The sequence below is a fragment of the Cetorhinus maximus genome, chromosome 1 (assembly GCF_964194155.1).
Source record: "Cetorhinus maximus chromosome 1, sCetMax3.hap1.1, whole genome shotgun sequence".
Lineage (NCBI taxonomy): Eukaryota > Metazoa > Chordata > Chondrichthyes > Lamniformes > Cetorhinidae > Cetorhinus > Cetorhinus maximus.
Genome location: NC_135879.1, coordinates 14785725 through 14801392, shown reverse-complemented (window position 1 = coordinate 14801392; position 15668 = coordinate 14785725). Strand labels below are relative to the sequence as shown.

At 45.0% G+C, this 15668-nt stretch overlaps 1 protein-coding gene across 1 annotated transcript in view; it reads left to right on the top strand.

Annotated features, from left to right (window-relative positions):
• Window positions 1-15668, top strand: part of csgalnact1a (chondroitin sulfate N-acetylgalactosaminyltransferase 1a) — a 162285-nt gene that overhangs the window by 49680 nt on the left and 96937 nt on the right. Inside the window, exon 2 of the mRNA XM_078534922.1 lies at window positions 14078-14853. Coding sequence (XP_078391048.1) covers window positions 14211-14853 — 643 coding nt within the window. The 5' untranslated portion in view covers window positions 14078-14210. The remainder of the gene's footprint in view (window positions 1-14077; window positions 14854-15668) is intronic.

Sequence of the window (15668 nt, the reverse complement as noted above, 5' to 3'; positions counted from 1 at the left end):
TTTTTGCTTTTACCTGAGCATCCTGTTGTCTGTCGTTTCAATTTTCCACCTTAGTCCCATTCAGACGTTTTTGTCCTTTGCTTGCTACAGTGTTCCACAGAGCTCAGTACTAATTTGGGAGAACAGTACCTCACCTTTTGACCAGGCAATTGACCAGGCAATTTACAGACTTCAGGACTCAACATTCAGTTCAACAATTTTAGATCATAATCTCGGCCCCCATTTTGTTTCATTTTGTCTTGCTGGTTTGGTTTTGACTCTTGTTTCTTTCTTGCTTCCTCGTCTTTGCATTCAGATAGCAGTTTTCTTGCCATTCACACCTCCTCTAGGCACATCTTCTTTTGTTTCTTTACTTGTCCCATTGTCACTCCCTTTGGTCTTGCACCATGAAATCTTTTGCATTTAATCTCTCCTGTCCTCCATCCTATCACTGACCTTCCTTTTTGTCCTTTTTCCTGCCCACCCCCTTTTCACATGTTCAAAACCTATTACATTTCTAACTGACAAAAGGTTACAGACCTGAAACATTAAGTCTATTTCTCTCTCCAAGATGCTGCCAGACCTGCTGATGTTCCTAGACTTTTCTAACAGCTGTTTTTATAACAGCAGTTAATGTTTCCTCTTCTGAGTTGTTTTCCTTCATGAGATGTGGTGTGTCGCTGGCTAGGTCAGCATTTATTGCCCATCCTTAATTGCCCTTGAGAAGGTGGTGGTGGAGCTGCCTTCTTGAGTAGGTACACCCACAGTGCTGTTAAGGAGGGAGTTCCAGGATTTTGCCTCAGCCACAGTGAAGGAACGGTGATATATTTCCAAGTCAGGATGGTGTATGGCTTGGAGGGGAACTTGCAGGTGGTGGTGTTTCCATCTCTCTGCTGCCCTTGTCCTTCTTGATGGTAGTTGTCATGGGTTTGGAAGATACTGTCTAAGGAGGCTTGGTGAGTTCCTGCAGTGCATCTTGTAGATGGCACACACTGCTGCTACTGTGCGTCAGTGGTGGAGGGAGTGAATGCTTGTGGATGAGGCTTCAGACAAGCAGGCTGCTTTGTCCTGGGTGGTGTCAAGCTTCTTGAGTGTCGTTGGAGCTGCACTCATTCAGGCAAGTGGAGAGCATTCCACCACAACCCTGACTTGTGCCTTGTAGATGGTGGACAGGCTTTGCGGAGTCAGGAGGTGAGTTACTTGCTGCAGGATTCCTAGCCTCTGACCTACTCTTGTAGCCACAGTATTTATATGGCTAGTCATTCTACATGGCACATCTTTCATCCTTTATGGCAGAAAAGTTTTACATGGCATATATTTTGATGTCATGTTGGATGATTGTACAACACCTCATTGCACCCTTATGTCTCCTGACAGCAGGAGACAGTTTCTCACCCTCAAACCTGCATGTGCTCTCTGACTGTGAATGGAAGATTCTGACCCAAAAGTTGGCAGAAGATTTATTTAAAGAATGGAGCAGAGACAAAATCAGCATCAAAAATGCAACTTAAAGTGATAGCTATCGAAGAGTTTGTCTGATCCAGAACAAAATTTGGTAAAAAGATTCACTTGGCAGTCAGCTAAATCTGGAGGCCTCGCTCCTTCTTCTAGGGTAGAGAGGAAGTGGAAGAAATGAGCTTGCGAGAAAGTGTGCATCTCATTTTGCAGTCACACTTTTTTTTTCCCTTTAGTTTTGGAACCCACTCAAAGCCACGTGGCCTCGTTTGCATTTCTGTCAGGATTTCGACTCCAGTCTCCTCTCAGTGAATTTTTCTGGCACGTCTTGCTGCTGCAGATAAAATGTCTGGAGCTAAGGCACACTTGTGAGTTGAGGAAACCGTGAAAGCCAGTGTAGCATTTTAAAGCACCAAGTCAAACATTAACCCATGACACTGACCAAAATGATGGCGAACCTTTTTCATTAAACCAGCTAATTTGCTTTAAGCTTGTGTTTTTTTTTAATGAGGAGCTGGCAGTGCCTTCAATCCATCAAGCTGGAGACATTAATAATGACATCTGGGTTTATTGTACTGAGGCATGGTCGAACAAGTTCATATGTTGTGACTATGTCACTTTTGGCTGGCTCTGTGCCCACCCTGATGGCTAAGTGCCCACTGACCCTACATGAGGCCTCGGAGATGACTCACTACTTCCCCTTCCCCTTATGATGCAGGAGGATGTGAGTTGGAGCTCACATTAAGTTAGAGGGAGGGTATAAATCTTTATTAGGTTATTTGGTTCACCTCTGTTGAAAATCTTAAAATAAAACAATATATTTTTAATTGCATGATTTCTTCAAAAAAAGTGTCATTAAATAAATTGCGAAGTTTGGTATTGTGTGGCGTAGGGTTTAGAAAAGAAAGCCTTTTTTCCTATTTGTCGGGAGGCTCTGGAAGCTATCAATGGGAATCAGTTTCACAATTATTTTAGACTTTGGCCAGGTAATGGTTTAAAATGCTTACATCAGATGACTCAGGGAGAAGTCTTGTGTTATAGATGGCATTTCCTCCATCTTCAGTTTTCTTTGGCAACAGTGCAGGTAATTCGAGATTCATTGTTCCCCGGGAAGTGTCGAACGGATGGAATTTTCCAGTCCCCCGCTCCTGTGGAGGGTAGGCGGGGGCGGGGGGCCGGGGCAACGCAGCGGGAGCTCAAAAATCGGTTTCCCGCTGGCATAAAATGGCGGCCGGTTCTTCTGCTCCCTGTCGCCATGGCAGCTCGCAATTCCCGCCAGAGGCTGGCGTGAGATGCATCCGATTTGCATCCCTTTAATGGGATGCGGCTGAAAGCCCGACCCGGAACACCCGATTTGCCCGCGACACCAGCGGGAAATCATGCCGGCCCAGGACACGCCCGGACCAATGTGGCGTGTAAACGTTGGCACTTACCTTAAGGAAGGCCAGGGGCAGCTCATGAAGGTGATGACAAAATGGAGAGCTCCAGTGACCGGACCCTGGTACACCACGTGCGGCACTGGGCGGGTGGAGCATATGGTGAACCACGTGGATCTTCTCCACGCGGCATCTTCCAGGAGGTGGTTGTTCTGGGAGCAGTGACTTCTCCCAGGGTTCAGATCATCAAGCTACAGGTAGAAGGCTGCAGGAAGTATCGCTGGGTGGCAAGGGTCTGTGCCGTCGGTTGAGGGGGAAGGACGGAGAGGAGATGAATGGAGAGGTGTGTGCAGGCCTAGAAGGGGGCGTGGGAGGTTGGCAGTGGTAGGGGAAAGAGAGACATTCAGTGGGGGTCTTGCAATGGGCGAGCTGGTATGGAGCGGGAGGGTGGGAAAGGTCAGGCCGGGTTGTGGGCGGGGGGTGCGTTGGGGGGGGGCTTGTGAAGTTGTGAAGGGGCATGGGGGCTTGTGCAAAAGTGTGGACGGGCAGTGGGGGGGGTTACGGAGGGGAAAAGGGTTCAGAGGGAAGGGTCAATGGAGGATTTCTGGAGGGCAAACTGAGGGTACCAGTGATAGGAGGGGATGGTGACGGTTAAAGGGGGCAGTGGGAACCGGCAGGGTGGGGGGCTGAGAGTGCCATGATCTCATGTGAAGGAGTGCGGAGGGTTGTTGGAGAGGATGTGGAAAATTACTTGGATTCAGAGGGGAGGCCAGGTCTATCGTTATGGAGGTGGGATTTTCAGGAAGGAAAGGGACTTCTGCATTTACCTGGATGGGATGGAAGGTGATGGGGGAGGGCTGAAGGCTGACTGTGGGGAGTTTGAAAGTGATTCCTAGGGGGTCAGTGGTTACATGGGGGGCAGTGTGCGTGGGTGACGGAGGTAGGGAAAAAGGTGTTAAACTGTACCTCAAATGTTACGACCACCATGGCTGGTCACAAGTATGCAGAGTCTCGTGGTGGAGACCTCGAGATGCTGCACGAGAGTTGGGTCATCAGGATGGGTGGAGATACAGGTCATCTCAGCTTGACAACTGAAGGGGAACCCCAGTTTGTAATTTTGCAATGCTAGGGCCCTGGGACAGATGAGAGTGTGAAGGGCAAAGGTTCAGTGTGCACGGGAACCTTGCACATGGCTCGCAAGGGCCTCGGTGAAGGGCCTTGCCTCTCTGCAGATGCCTGATTCGGCGGGGGGGGGGGGACATAGGGTGTCCCTCGGAAAATTATGGGGATGGGGTGGGTGGTGGGGTGGGGCCCGCAAAGGCATCAGAACATGATTAAACCACATCAAAGATGATTAAAGCATAAGCGAACTATATTTACATAAGTTTGATAAGTGTAACAATCATAGTGGAGCTGCACTGTGAATTCAGAACTTCTCTTTCACTAACACTTCTTCTAAGTGCTCCCCCAACATCCACATCAGGGGTGGAGGCAGCCTGTTGACCAGTTGGCCTGGTTGTCTTGGATGGCCTTGGCAGCCGCCCTCTGGAGACCCCAGGCCTGGAGGGCCCTGGCTTTTTTTTGAAATTCGTTCATGGGATGTGAGCATCACCAGCTAGGCCAGCATTTATTGCCCATCCCTAATTGTTAAGAGTCAACCACATTGCTGTGGGTCCGGAGCCACATGTAGGCCAGCTAAAGGACATTAGTGAACCAGATGGGTTTTTACAACAACCGGCAATGGTTTCGTGCTCATCATCAGACCTTTCGATTCCAGATTTTTATTGAATTCAAATTTCACCATCTGCCATGGTGGGATTCAAACACAGACCCCCAGAGCATTGCCTTCGGTCTCTGGATCGCTAGTCCAGTGACAATACCACTATGCCACTGCCTCCCCCAATTACTTACTTTGGCTGCCCTGATGTAGGGCAGCTCCTCCCTCCACAGTCACAGAGGACAAGGCTGAAGGGGATCACAGGCAGAATGGATTCGGAGGGCCAGATAACACCAGAGAGTCCTGAGTGGAAGCCCCAGCAGTGTCCAATTGCCGTTCCTCCTCCGATTGGGTGCCTGAAGGCCCCTGTCTGACTTCTTGAGGTGAAGAGGCACCTGGAGGGAGGTTGAGTGCCCCGTCCCCCTCTCGTGTAGTCACTGCATCCATGGTGGCTGCGATGAAGTGCAGGTCTACATGCAGCTCTGGCAGAATCTGCTGGCCCAGGTTCTCTATGGAGCCTGCCACCCTCCCCACCCATGCACAGGTCTGCACCGCCCCCTCTAGGCCTGCACACACCTCTTCGTTCATCTCCTCCCCATCCTTCCCCCCACCAACGGCACAGACCCTTGCCACCCAGCGGTACTTCCTGCAGCCTTCCACCTGCTGCTTGATGATCCGAACCCTGGGAGAAGTCGCTGCTCCCAGAACATCCACCTCCTGGAAGCTGCTGCGCAGAGAAGATCCACATGGTTCACCATGTGCTCCACCCACCCAGTGCCGCACGTGGTGTTCCAGGGTCCGGTCACCTCCTTGCACCACATACCATTTCCAGTCAAGAAAGTACACACACCCAGAACTCAAGCCAGTCTTATTCCGTAACTGGGCAGTAGCAGGCGTTCTGTACCAGCTTGGACGAATCCCAATTTTCCTTTTCTCTCCATGGGGAAGCATATAGCTTCCATCAATTGCTGTCATATGACATGCATGAGATATTGAGTTTGACAATTAGAATCATGAGTGTGGCCCCGATTTCTACCAACCTGTAGCTCTGCACAATGGAGCTCCAGTGTGCTATGTCACCCTATCACTCTTCTTCATTTCACACTTTTTTTAAAATAAAAACCTCTCCATTTCCATCTACGATTTCTCTACCTTTGTGTAGATATCTCAAGTACTGGCAACCTAAGAACTAGGATGACCTAGTTCAGTCATCTAGTGGCTGTGGAGGTAGGTGCTTTTGTTTTATTCTTTCACAGGACGTGGTCTTCGCTGGCTAGGCCAGCATTTATTGCCCATCCCTAATTGCCTTTGAGAAGGTGGTGGTGAGCTGCCTTCATGAACCGCTGCAGTGCACCCACAGTGCTGTTGGGGCGGGGGAGTTCCAGGATTTTGATCCCGTGACAGTGAAGGAACGATGTAGTTTTAAGTCAGCTTGGTGTGTGGTGTGTCTGCTGCCCTTGTCCTTCTAGGTGGTAGAGGTTATGGGTTTGTGAGATGCTGTTGAAGGAGCCCTACTGAGCTGCTATAGTGCATCTTGTAGATGGTACACACTGCTGCCACTGTGCGTCAGTGGTGGAGGGAGTGAATGTTGAAAGGGTACCAATCAAGCAGACTGCTTTGTCCTGGATGGTGTCCAGCTTTTTGAGTGTTGTTGGAGCTGCACTCATCCAGGCTACTGAGTTGTGACGTCTGACTTGAGCCTTGTAGATGGTGGACAAGCTTTGGGGAATCAGGAAGTGTAATGTTATTACTTTGAACAGTGCTTGAGTTGGACAATTTTTATTTTAATTTTTCACAGTATTTGAGATATGAGGGCCTTACACTTTTAGAAATAATTGTTGCCCTTGGTTCTAATCTTTACTGTTTGACCAGATAGAATACTGTGTGAAGTCTTGAGAAACATATTGCTCAAATGGGACCTGATGTCAAAAAGTTGCTGAGTGACTGTTGGCTATCTAGGAAGGCCTGGGGTGATGATGTTATATTAAATAATTAATTGGTGCTTTTTTTTTGCTTTCCATCTGGTAGTCAGGTTTCATGGGAACAACCTTGGTCATGGCTGATGTTTTAATGTCAGAGTTTCATCTTGAGGCGTAAATCCTAGCAACACTGACCGAGCTGATGTTGGTTTTAATCCTCAGTAGAAGCTCAAAGGCTTTTATATTAACTGCAACTCCCACAAACAGCAATGAGATAAATGACAGATAATGTATTTTAGTGATATTGGTTGCAGGACAGTTATTAGCCAGGCTACTGAGCCGAAGTCTTCTATCCTCCAAATAGTGGCAGTGAGATCTTATGTGTCCACCTGAGCTTGGTTTAAAGTCGCTTCTGAAAGACAGCATGTCAGATAGTGTGGCACTCCCACTTACTCCAGTTCTCCAGAATGAAGCGTGAACCTACGACCCTCCGGCTCAGTTGAGAGTGCAACCACTGAGCCACATCTGACACAGATGTTTCATGTTAAGTATTTTTTAAAACTATTTTTGTAACACATGTTTTTATGGAGATAATTGCTAGTTGCTTCACTAATTCTCTGATGTTCTCATTCTGTTTCTCCTGTTTAGTCTGGAATGAGCCAGTGACAGAAATATTGCGGAGGAGTGATGTTGTTCTTAGAGTTATAATGGGGCATGAGATATATGTTCGAAAGAAGAAAGGTTTTATGTGAAACACTGGGATCCATTTGTTACTAAATTCAAGTACAGAATACCACCAACAATAACGACTTGCACTTATATAGTGCTTTTAAAGTAGAAAAGCATCGCAAAGCACTTAACAAGAGCGTTATCGATAAAAATCTGATACTAAGTTACTGAGTAGTTAACACGGCCGATGACCAAAATCTTTGTCAGGGAAGTAGGTGTTAATGAACATCTTAAAGGAGGGTAGAGAGGCGGAGAGGTTTAGGGATGGAATTCTGGAGCTTGGGCAATTGAAATCACTGCAGCCAATCATGAAGCACTTGCAATTGGAAATGCTCAAGATGCCAGAATTTTTTTTCCATTTATTTTTTTCATGGGATGTGGGCATCACTGGCAAGGCCAGCATTTGTTGCCCATCCCTCAATGCCCTTAGGCCATTTTGGAGGGCAGTTAAGAGACAGTCACATTGCTGTGGGTCTGGAGTCACACATAGGCCAGACTGGGTAAGGACGGCAGATTTCCTTCCCTAAAGGTTTTGGTAAACCTCGTGGGTTTTTCTGACAATCGACAATGGTTTCATAATCACTGTTACTGAGGCTAGCTTTATATTTCAGATTTTTAAAAAAAGAATTCAGATTCCAGCAGCTGTCATTGTGCGATTTGAACTCATATCCCCAGGTCATTCCCCATGGCCTCTGGATTACTAGCTCAGTGACGTTTCCACTACACCACCATCTCCTCACCTTTTGGAGGATTTGGAGGGTCACCGATATCTCAAAGGCTTGTGGATCGTGTTTTGGATGAACAAAAGTTTATGTGGGGTAGAGAATGGGAAGCTGACTGGAAGAATATTGGGACAGTCAAGTCTAGAGATGGCAAAGGCAGGGATCAGGGTTTCCAGCAGCAGAGAAGCTGATGCGTGGTTGGAGTCGAGTAGTGTTACAGAGGTGGAAGTAGGCAGTCTTGGTGATGAAATGGTTATGTGGTTGGAAGTTCAGCTCGGGGTCAGATACAACATCCAGGTTGTAAATGGTCTGGCTTGGCTGAAGACAGTTGCCAGGGAAAGAGATGGAAACAGTGGACCAGGACCAAATACATTGGCTTTCATCTTCCCAGTATTTAGTCGGAGGAAATTTCTGCTTATCCAGCTCTGAATGTTGGACAAGTCAGAGAGAGGGGAGAGGTCCAGGGATGTGCTGGTGGGATAGGGCTGAGTTTTAGCAGCATTCACGTGGAACCCGACATTGCGTTTTCGGATGATGTTGCAGAGGGGCAGCATATAGATGACGTAAGGAACATATCTTTTTATTTCTGTTGAACTGTTGTAAAGAACATATCTTTTTATTTTCTGTTGGATTGTGGATTAAAATTACAATTACAATGGCTACCGTTTGAAAGATGTCCACTGGAACAGGATGAGAGATATATACAATGTTGCAGTCCTGGAGCAGAGTGTGCCATGAAAGACAGGATGGTGCTGGAAAGGAGTCCTGGATCAAGGGAACTGCCTGACAACAGCATTTTAATTGGCTCCTGACCAGGTGACCAGGTTTTGTGTGAGAAGCAGTGCAGCAGAATAGCTCCTAGCCTGAAAGGAAAAAGACCTAAAACCTCTCTCCTCTGTATTTGGAAGATTCCAGTAATTCCACAAGAATAGCTAGCTGGCTTTTTCTCCTCATATCTCTATAACCTGTCAAGAGGCAAAGGGGAAAATCACTGTTAGAGACATTGAAAGGCAAGTGCTCAACAAGTGAACTAAATACTGAAAGTGCTGGAAGACCACCTCGTGTCATCAACAAGAACTGAAAGGAATTTGGAAGGAATCGATCAAAATCAACCCATCAAATCCTATACTCTGGGTTGGAGCTATTGAACTGTTTTACTACCCCCCTAAAATCCATGTTTGTGTGTCTTATGTATTTTTTGAGTATGTGTGTATAGGGTTTAAGAAAGGCTACAGTTTAGGTTATAGAGTTAGAAGTTAGCAGTTCATGTTTCTTTCTTTTGCCTCTGGTTCGTGACAGTTTGTTCAATAAACAGTTATTTACTTACGTTTAGAAACCTGGTTCTCGTATTCTGTTAACCTAAATTAAACAGTTAGGTAGAATTGGGGCAGTCTGGTGGTTTGATCAAACATTTTCACATTTGTCACAACTCGGAGAGGAGTGGGGCTTGATATTACAGCGCAGTATCCCCAGTGAGTCGTGACAATGAGAAATAGCAGACAACCAAGGAAGGATCGTTGGAGGATCCCACAAATAAGAGTGCGGCAGTGGGAAGAGAAGGCATTGCAGGTCATTCTCTGACTACAATTGGATAGATAAGAATGGAACTGGTCAAGGGAAGCGTCACCCAGTCGGTTGATGGTGAAGGAGTATTGGAGGAGGATGGTATGGTAAAAGAATGCAGATAGGTTGAGAAGAATGAGGAGGGATGGTTTACCACAGTCACATCACACAGGATGTCATCTGTGGCTTTTCTAAGAACCATTTCAATACAGTGGCAGGTCAGAAACCTGATTGGAAGGAATCAAACATGGAATTGCAGGAAAGATGGGCCTAGATATGGGAAGCAAAAACAAGGACTTTGGAGAGGAAAGTGAAGTTGGAGATGGTGTGCAGTTTGCAAGGGCAGAGAGGTTAAGGTTGCATTCTTTCAGGTGAGGCGCGATGATGGCAGATTTGAAAGTGAGAGTGCAGTAACTGAGGAAAGGGGAACCATTAGCAACCTCAGCTAGTATGGGAGCCAGGAAGGAAAGTTGGCTGATCAGCAGTTTGGTGGGTTTAGAATCTAGGGGGCAGGTGGTGTGTCTCGGGTACAAGAGGAGCTCAGAAAAGGCATGGTAACAAATGAGATAGAATCTAGAGAAAGATGTGAACTCAGGGCTAAATAAGTTTGACCTGGTGGGCTAAGGAAGGGAGGGAAGTGACAGATGCAGCTAAACAGATAGTCTCGATCTTTGCAGCAAAGAAGTCTACCAGCTTCTCGCACATGTTATTGGAGGTGAGAGTGGAGACAACATGGGAGAATGGTTTAAGAAGATGGCATATGGTGAAGAGAAGCCAAAGGGATTATCTTTGTATTGCTGAGAAAAGAGACATGCTGTTGAAGCTTCTCATCTTGCACTCTTCAGGACAGATGCAAGAATGCCAAATTTCAAGAAAAGCAACAATTTATGCTGCATGAGAAAAGATTGGGGGTCAAGTCAGCTTGGATTGGTTGAGGCATTACCACGGAGAATGCACCAGTGAGCTATTGTCCTTCTTGCTTTTGTTTAATTCAAAGAAAGGTACAATGCCTGGACATGTTCCTTTTGCCTGCAGATGCGTACGAATATATGTAGTTTCTCACGGGTGTAAGTGAGCCACATTGCCTCAACCTATCAGAACCGACTTGCCAACCAATCAGCAACCTTTTCTCATGCAATATAAATTGTTGCTCCCTTTGAAATTTGGCATTCTGTCCTGATGAGTGCAAGATGAAAAGCTTTGACAGCATGTCTCTTTTTTCCACAGCACTCAAGTTTGTTTTTTTATTCATTCATGGGATGTGGGTCTGGAGTCACATGTAGGCCAGACCAGGTAAGGACAGCCTTCCTTCCCTAAAGGACATTAGTGAACCAGATGGGCGTTTACATCAACCAGCAATAGTTTCATGGTCATCATTAGACTTTCAATTCCAGATTTTATTGAATTCAAATTTCTGCTGTGGTAGGAATCGAACCTAGGGCCCCAGAGCATTGTGCGGGGTCTCTGGACGACTAGTCCAATGACAATACCACTACGCCACTGCCTCTCCTTTTGCAATACCAAATTGTATTCAGGATAATCTTTGCATTGTGAACAGTTTTAGCCAAAGAGAGCAGGACCAGAAAGTGCTCTAAGTGGCTCAACCAGATCTAGGCGATGGTGGTGAAACTTAAATTTTCTGCCATGGACATTTAAATCTGCCTCCTTTGGACTGAAGGAAGCAGGGGTGAGGTGCACACCGGGGGAATGACTAGGGTAGGGAGTAATGATTTTATTGAGAAGTAGGCCATCAAAGGTGGAGGTGAGTATGTGATGGGGAAGATTGGTAGCTGCAGAAATGTCACAATGAATAGAGGGCCAAAGGCTAGATGACTGGATTGTGAAAGTGCAGTGGTAAGTGAATTGGGAGAGAGTTTTTTTGTTTGCGGGAGCGGACACTGAAGAAAGTGGGGCTTTGGATGGGGGAAGGGTTGGATTGTGGGAAAGGTTGATGTGGATGGAGAGTAATATAAGGAGTTGATCAGAGCTGATCTTATCTGAGGTAGCGACAATGGAAATAGTGAGAGCATGCAAGATGGCATGATCAAGGGGTTAGCCATAAATATGGGTAAGAGAGTTTATATGAAAGGATAGTTTTAGCCAGTAAAGTAAGGCAGTGAACTTAGAGGATAGAGAGCAAGAATAGTTAAGATGATGGTGAAAATCAGTGAGGTTGAGAAGTTGAGGCTGAAGTGTGAAAATAGCTATTTCAAGAAGAGAGCATGCGGTGTACTGTTTGCACAACAGCTGCTCTTGACAAGTAGTACAACTCAAAGATTAATCACTAATGATACATCAACAGGTAGCCTATTTATAACATAAAGTCTACTCTTAGTTCAGGTTTTATTTTATTTATTTCAAATTATTGATAAATTTAATTTTAAAGCACTGGATTTACACTTTGCAGTGTTACTTCTGCTGTTTATTTGAACTTAATGGAGAATTCAATATTCTTAGTGCAAAAAACAAATAACAATTGAGTCAATTGCAGCAAAAGACTTCTGTTTAATCTGCAAGTGTCAGACTTCCTGTAAATGTTGCACTTCCCAGAAATGGCATATTTTCTGTAATGTCACACTTCAGGTGACACATTCCAATATAGCCTGTCCTCTGACACACCATGAGAAACTTCACAAGAGAGCCACTGGTATTTTGTGACAAATATCATGCCTTGTACATATAACGAATAATTGCTTGTTTACTTATGTTACTGTGGTGACTCAATGGAGCAGACCGATTTCATAAAGAAACAACAAAACTTTATTACGGAGGCAGCCAGGAATGCTTGCACCTCGAGCCAAACCCTTGTTCCAAAAGACTCCCCCCCAGATTGCCTGTGTTAAGAACTCACTGGTCAAAGCCTCTGCAGTACATCACATGACCTGTGATTGACAGGAGGGAGGGACAATACATAAAGTTACCATAGTTACATTATTTATATTTATATCTATATTTAAGAAGTATTTGGATGTGCACTTGCGATGCCATGGCCTAGTGCTGGAAAATGGGATTAGAATAGTTAGGTACTTCACTGACTGGCGCAGACTCGATGGGCCGAAGGGTCTTTTTCTGTGCTGTAGACTTCTACGACTCTATGACATTACAAATAGCTCCTGAAGAAGGAAGATAATGACATGAAACAATTACAGAACATCACCATGTATGAATGTCCACTTACACTCATGGTGTACATTTGTGTAAGTGACTGAGAAAATCGCTATTGCTGTTGTTAATTGTTTTGTGTAATTAAAATTTTCAGTTGTGGGACTGTCATCTTTTTAATATATGTTGGTCCATTTGTTTTGGTATACAGTGGTCATTGTGTTTTGATTATTTGCTTATTGCTGAAGATTTAATGTTTACTTTTTACCTTTGCTTGAGCTTAACATTTTCTTCTGCTATTCTTGAGTTGTTCAAGTTGACAGAGGCTTCTGGCGAAGCTTGCTGAAATGGAAGTCCCGTGTCACATCAACCACTGTTTCATTTGTACCAGGTGCAATGAGAACTCAGTTGCAAATGTCTTCACTCTGGCAAAATGTTGGGTCATTTGATGTTGACACAGTCACTGGGATAGTCTCCTTGGAACTTTTAAAATTTTGCATTGCAAGTATACTGCAGCTAGTGTGAAGCAGGAAGCAGTACCAGGACACATCCTCCTGGCGCTATTAAGGTGTCGAATGAGCGGGCTGACTGTCTAAAGAGAAAATAGCTTAAAAGTTTGCAGAAGAAATTACACTAATTTTCTTTTGATAGCTTCTAAGTATTGCAGGCAACAAATCTCAACTTGTTTGAAGGCTACACAATCAGAATCTGAGGACAATGTAACACTGAAGCTATTTCAGTTGCGCCTACTTCCTCCATGGATGTAGCTACATCCATTACCCAGAGAAACACATTAGGAAGTCCAAATGAAGGAAGGACCTGGGGCAGAATTGTACGCCGGTGGGGTTTTACATTCCCGCCAAAGTCAATGGGCTTTTGAATGGCTCGCCACGCCAGAGCTGTAAAATGTTGCCCCTGGAATGAAGGCATTATAAAAACCCTCAACAATATTTATACACAGCTTCAGCCTTGTCTCTTCAGGCCTGGTGTACACCTGGGAAGCTTTATTTTGGTTACCGCTCTTTTTATGCGAGTAGCTACTGAACATTATCAAGGTTTGAGCTCCCTGTGACATACAGCGCAGGTTCATAAAAAGGACATTGGGGCTTATAGGGTTAAATCATGAGAAACATTGCGTAAACCTAGTTTGTATTCCCTTGTACTTCGAATTTTGAGAGCTTGTCAGGTTGAGGTGTTTAAAAGGAAGAGAATCAATAGAGTTAGTTACAGAGAAACCATTTCCTCTGCTGGGGAAATCCAGAACTGAGCTCTGGAGGCAGGGTGGGTGAATTTATAATTAGGTATTGGAGGATCTTGAAATCAATTTTGCCGGGCCATTATGAGCCCTGTTAGCACTCATCAAACTTCTGGAATTAAATTCAGATGGATATACGATATAAAAAGGATGTACGACACTTTTTTTAAAAAAAAGGAACAAAATGCATTGCACTTTAATGAAGGAAATGTTTGAGTTGTGCAGTAGGTGCTGATTAGCTTTTGTGTTTGTCCTTCCAGTGTCCGTCAGAAGACATCCCTCGTCTGAAATGAGAAGAATTACAAGGACTGAGTCACTTGGTTCAGAGACTGATGGTGTTGCTGTCAAATCATTCTGGACTGATTAGCTGGATTGGCACTCCACAAAGACCAGATGTGGCTAAGAATGATGCGGAGAGGAATGCCAACCTGGATTTGGCGGCTTGCTATGGTATTGGTTCTCCTGTGCTGCATAGTTTCCTTGTTGTACATGTTGGCATGCACTCCAAAGGTGGAAGATGGCCAGCCCATACTGCCTAGGGTCAGTGGCCCAACTGGAAAGGATAACTTTCAAGTGTTGCTGGAGGAGCGTGAGGAACAACACCGTAATTACATCACCAGTTTAAAGAGACAAATTGCACAACTGAAGGAGGAACTGCAGGAGAGGAGCGAACAACTGAAAGCTGTGCAGGATCGTTATGGTGACTCACTAGGAGCTAATATTGACCGGAGCAGTCCAGAGAAAACTCAGGCAGGTCTGCTCGAATTTCTGCACTCTCAGATCGACAAAGCAGAGGTCCATTCTGCCATCAAATTGCCAACGGAATATTCAGTGATACCATTCGAGAGCTTCACCCTACAGAAGGTGTACCAGCTGGAAATGGGCCTGACGCGGCATCCTGAGGAGAAACCAGTCCGAAAGGACAAAAGAGATGAGCTAGGGGAAGCTATTGAAGTTGCACTAGAATTTTTGAACACTGCTGAAGATGAAGGAGCAACAAACCAGCGCATGCTCGCAGCTGCTGACTTTGTTGAAGGTTGGTTTGTAATTTTTGAAATTCTACCAAACAGTTGACTTTCTCTTTAAGGCTGCGGTGCCCAGGGGACTCTGAGGTACAATGGAATACCACATTGTCCTTCCAACTCATGGGCTTGGTTGTACCCCACCCAGCCGGGTAGGATCAAAATCTCTTTCTGTTGGTTTTAAGCATTCTTTGCGGCATTAAGTTTGGATAGTACTGATCTGGCTCATTGTGCTTAGTCATCCCACAGGATAAAATGATTCATAATTCATTAATAAACTCGATCACAAAAGAGTTCAATGATCTGGAAAATGGAGATGTCACTTCTACGCAGTAATGAATAATCTTCTAAAGCTGAGACATTTTGGGATGGAGTAGAAGGAGCTTTACTATGTGTTTGACTTGAGCATGCCTGATGCTGAAGCATGGACATATCCCATATTGTAATGTAACTTATATAATGGCGTGTTGGGTATTCCCAACATTTTCTGTTTTACTTCAGATTTCCAGCTTCTGCAGTATATTGCTTTTGTGCTCGTGTTGTCACAACATAACTTGCTGCCTTAGCACATTTAAAATGCAATTTTATTCCTCGAGTCTTTTACAGAATTATACTGTGTATAAGTGCTATGGTTGCTCCAATCACACTTCACTCATTGTACTGAGGCTGCCACTTTGGTGTATTACATATGCTGCACAACAGCATCACCACTGATGAGAGGGTGTAATAACAGCGTGACAAACTTACATAGGGAATTCTTATTATAAATGTGGACATAGTAATTTACAATGCAAAATAAAGAAAAGTCACGACAGCATGTCTGATTGTA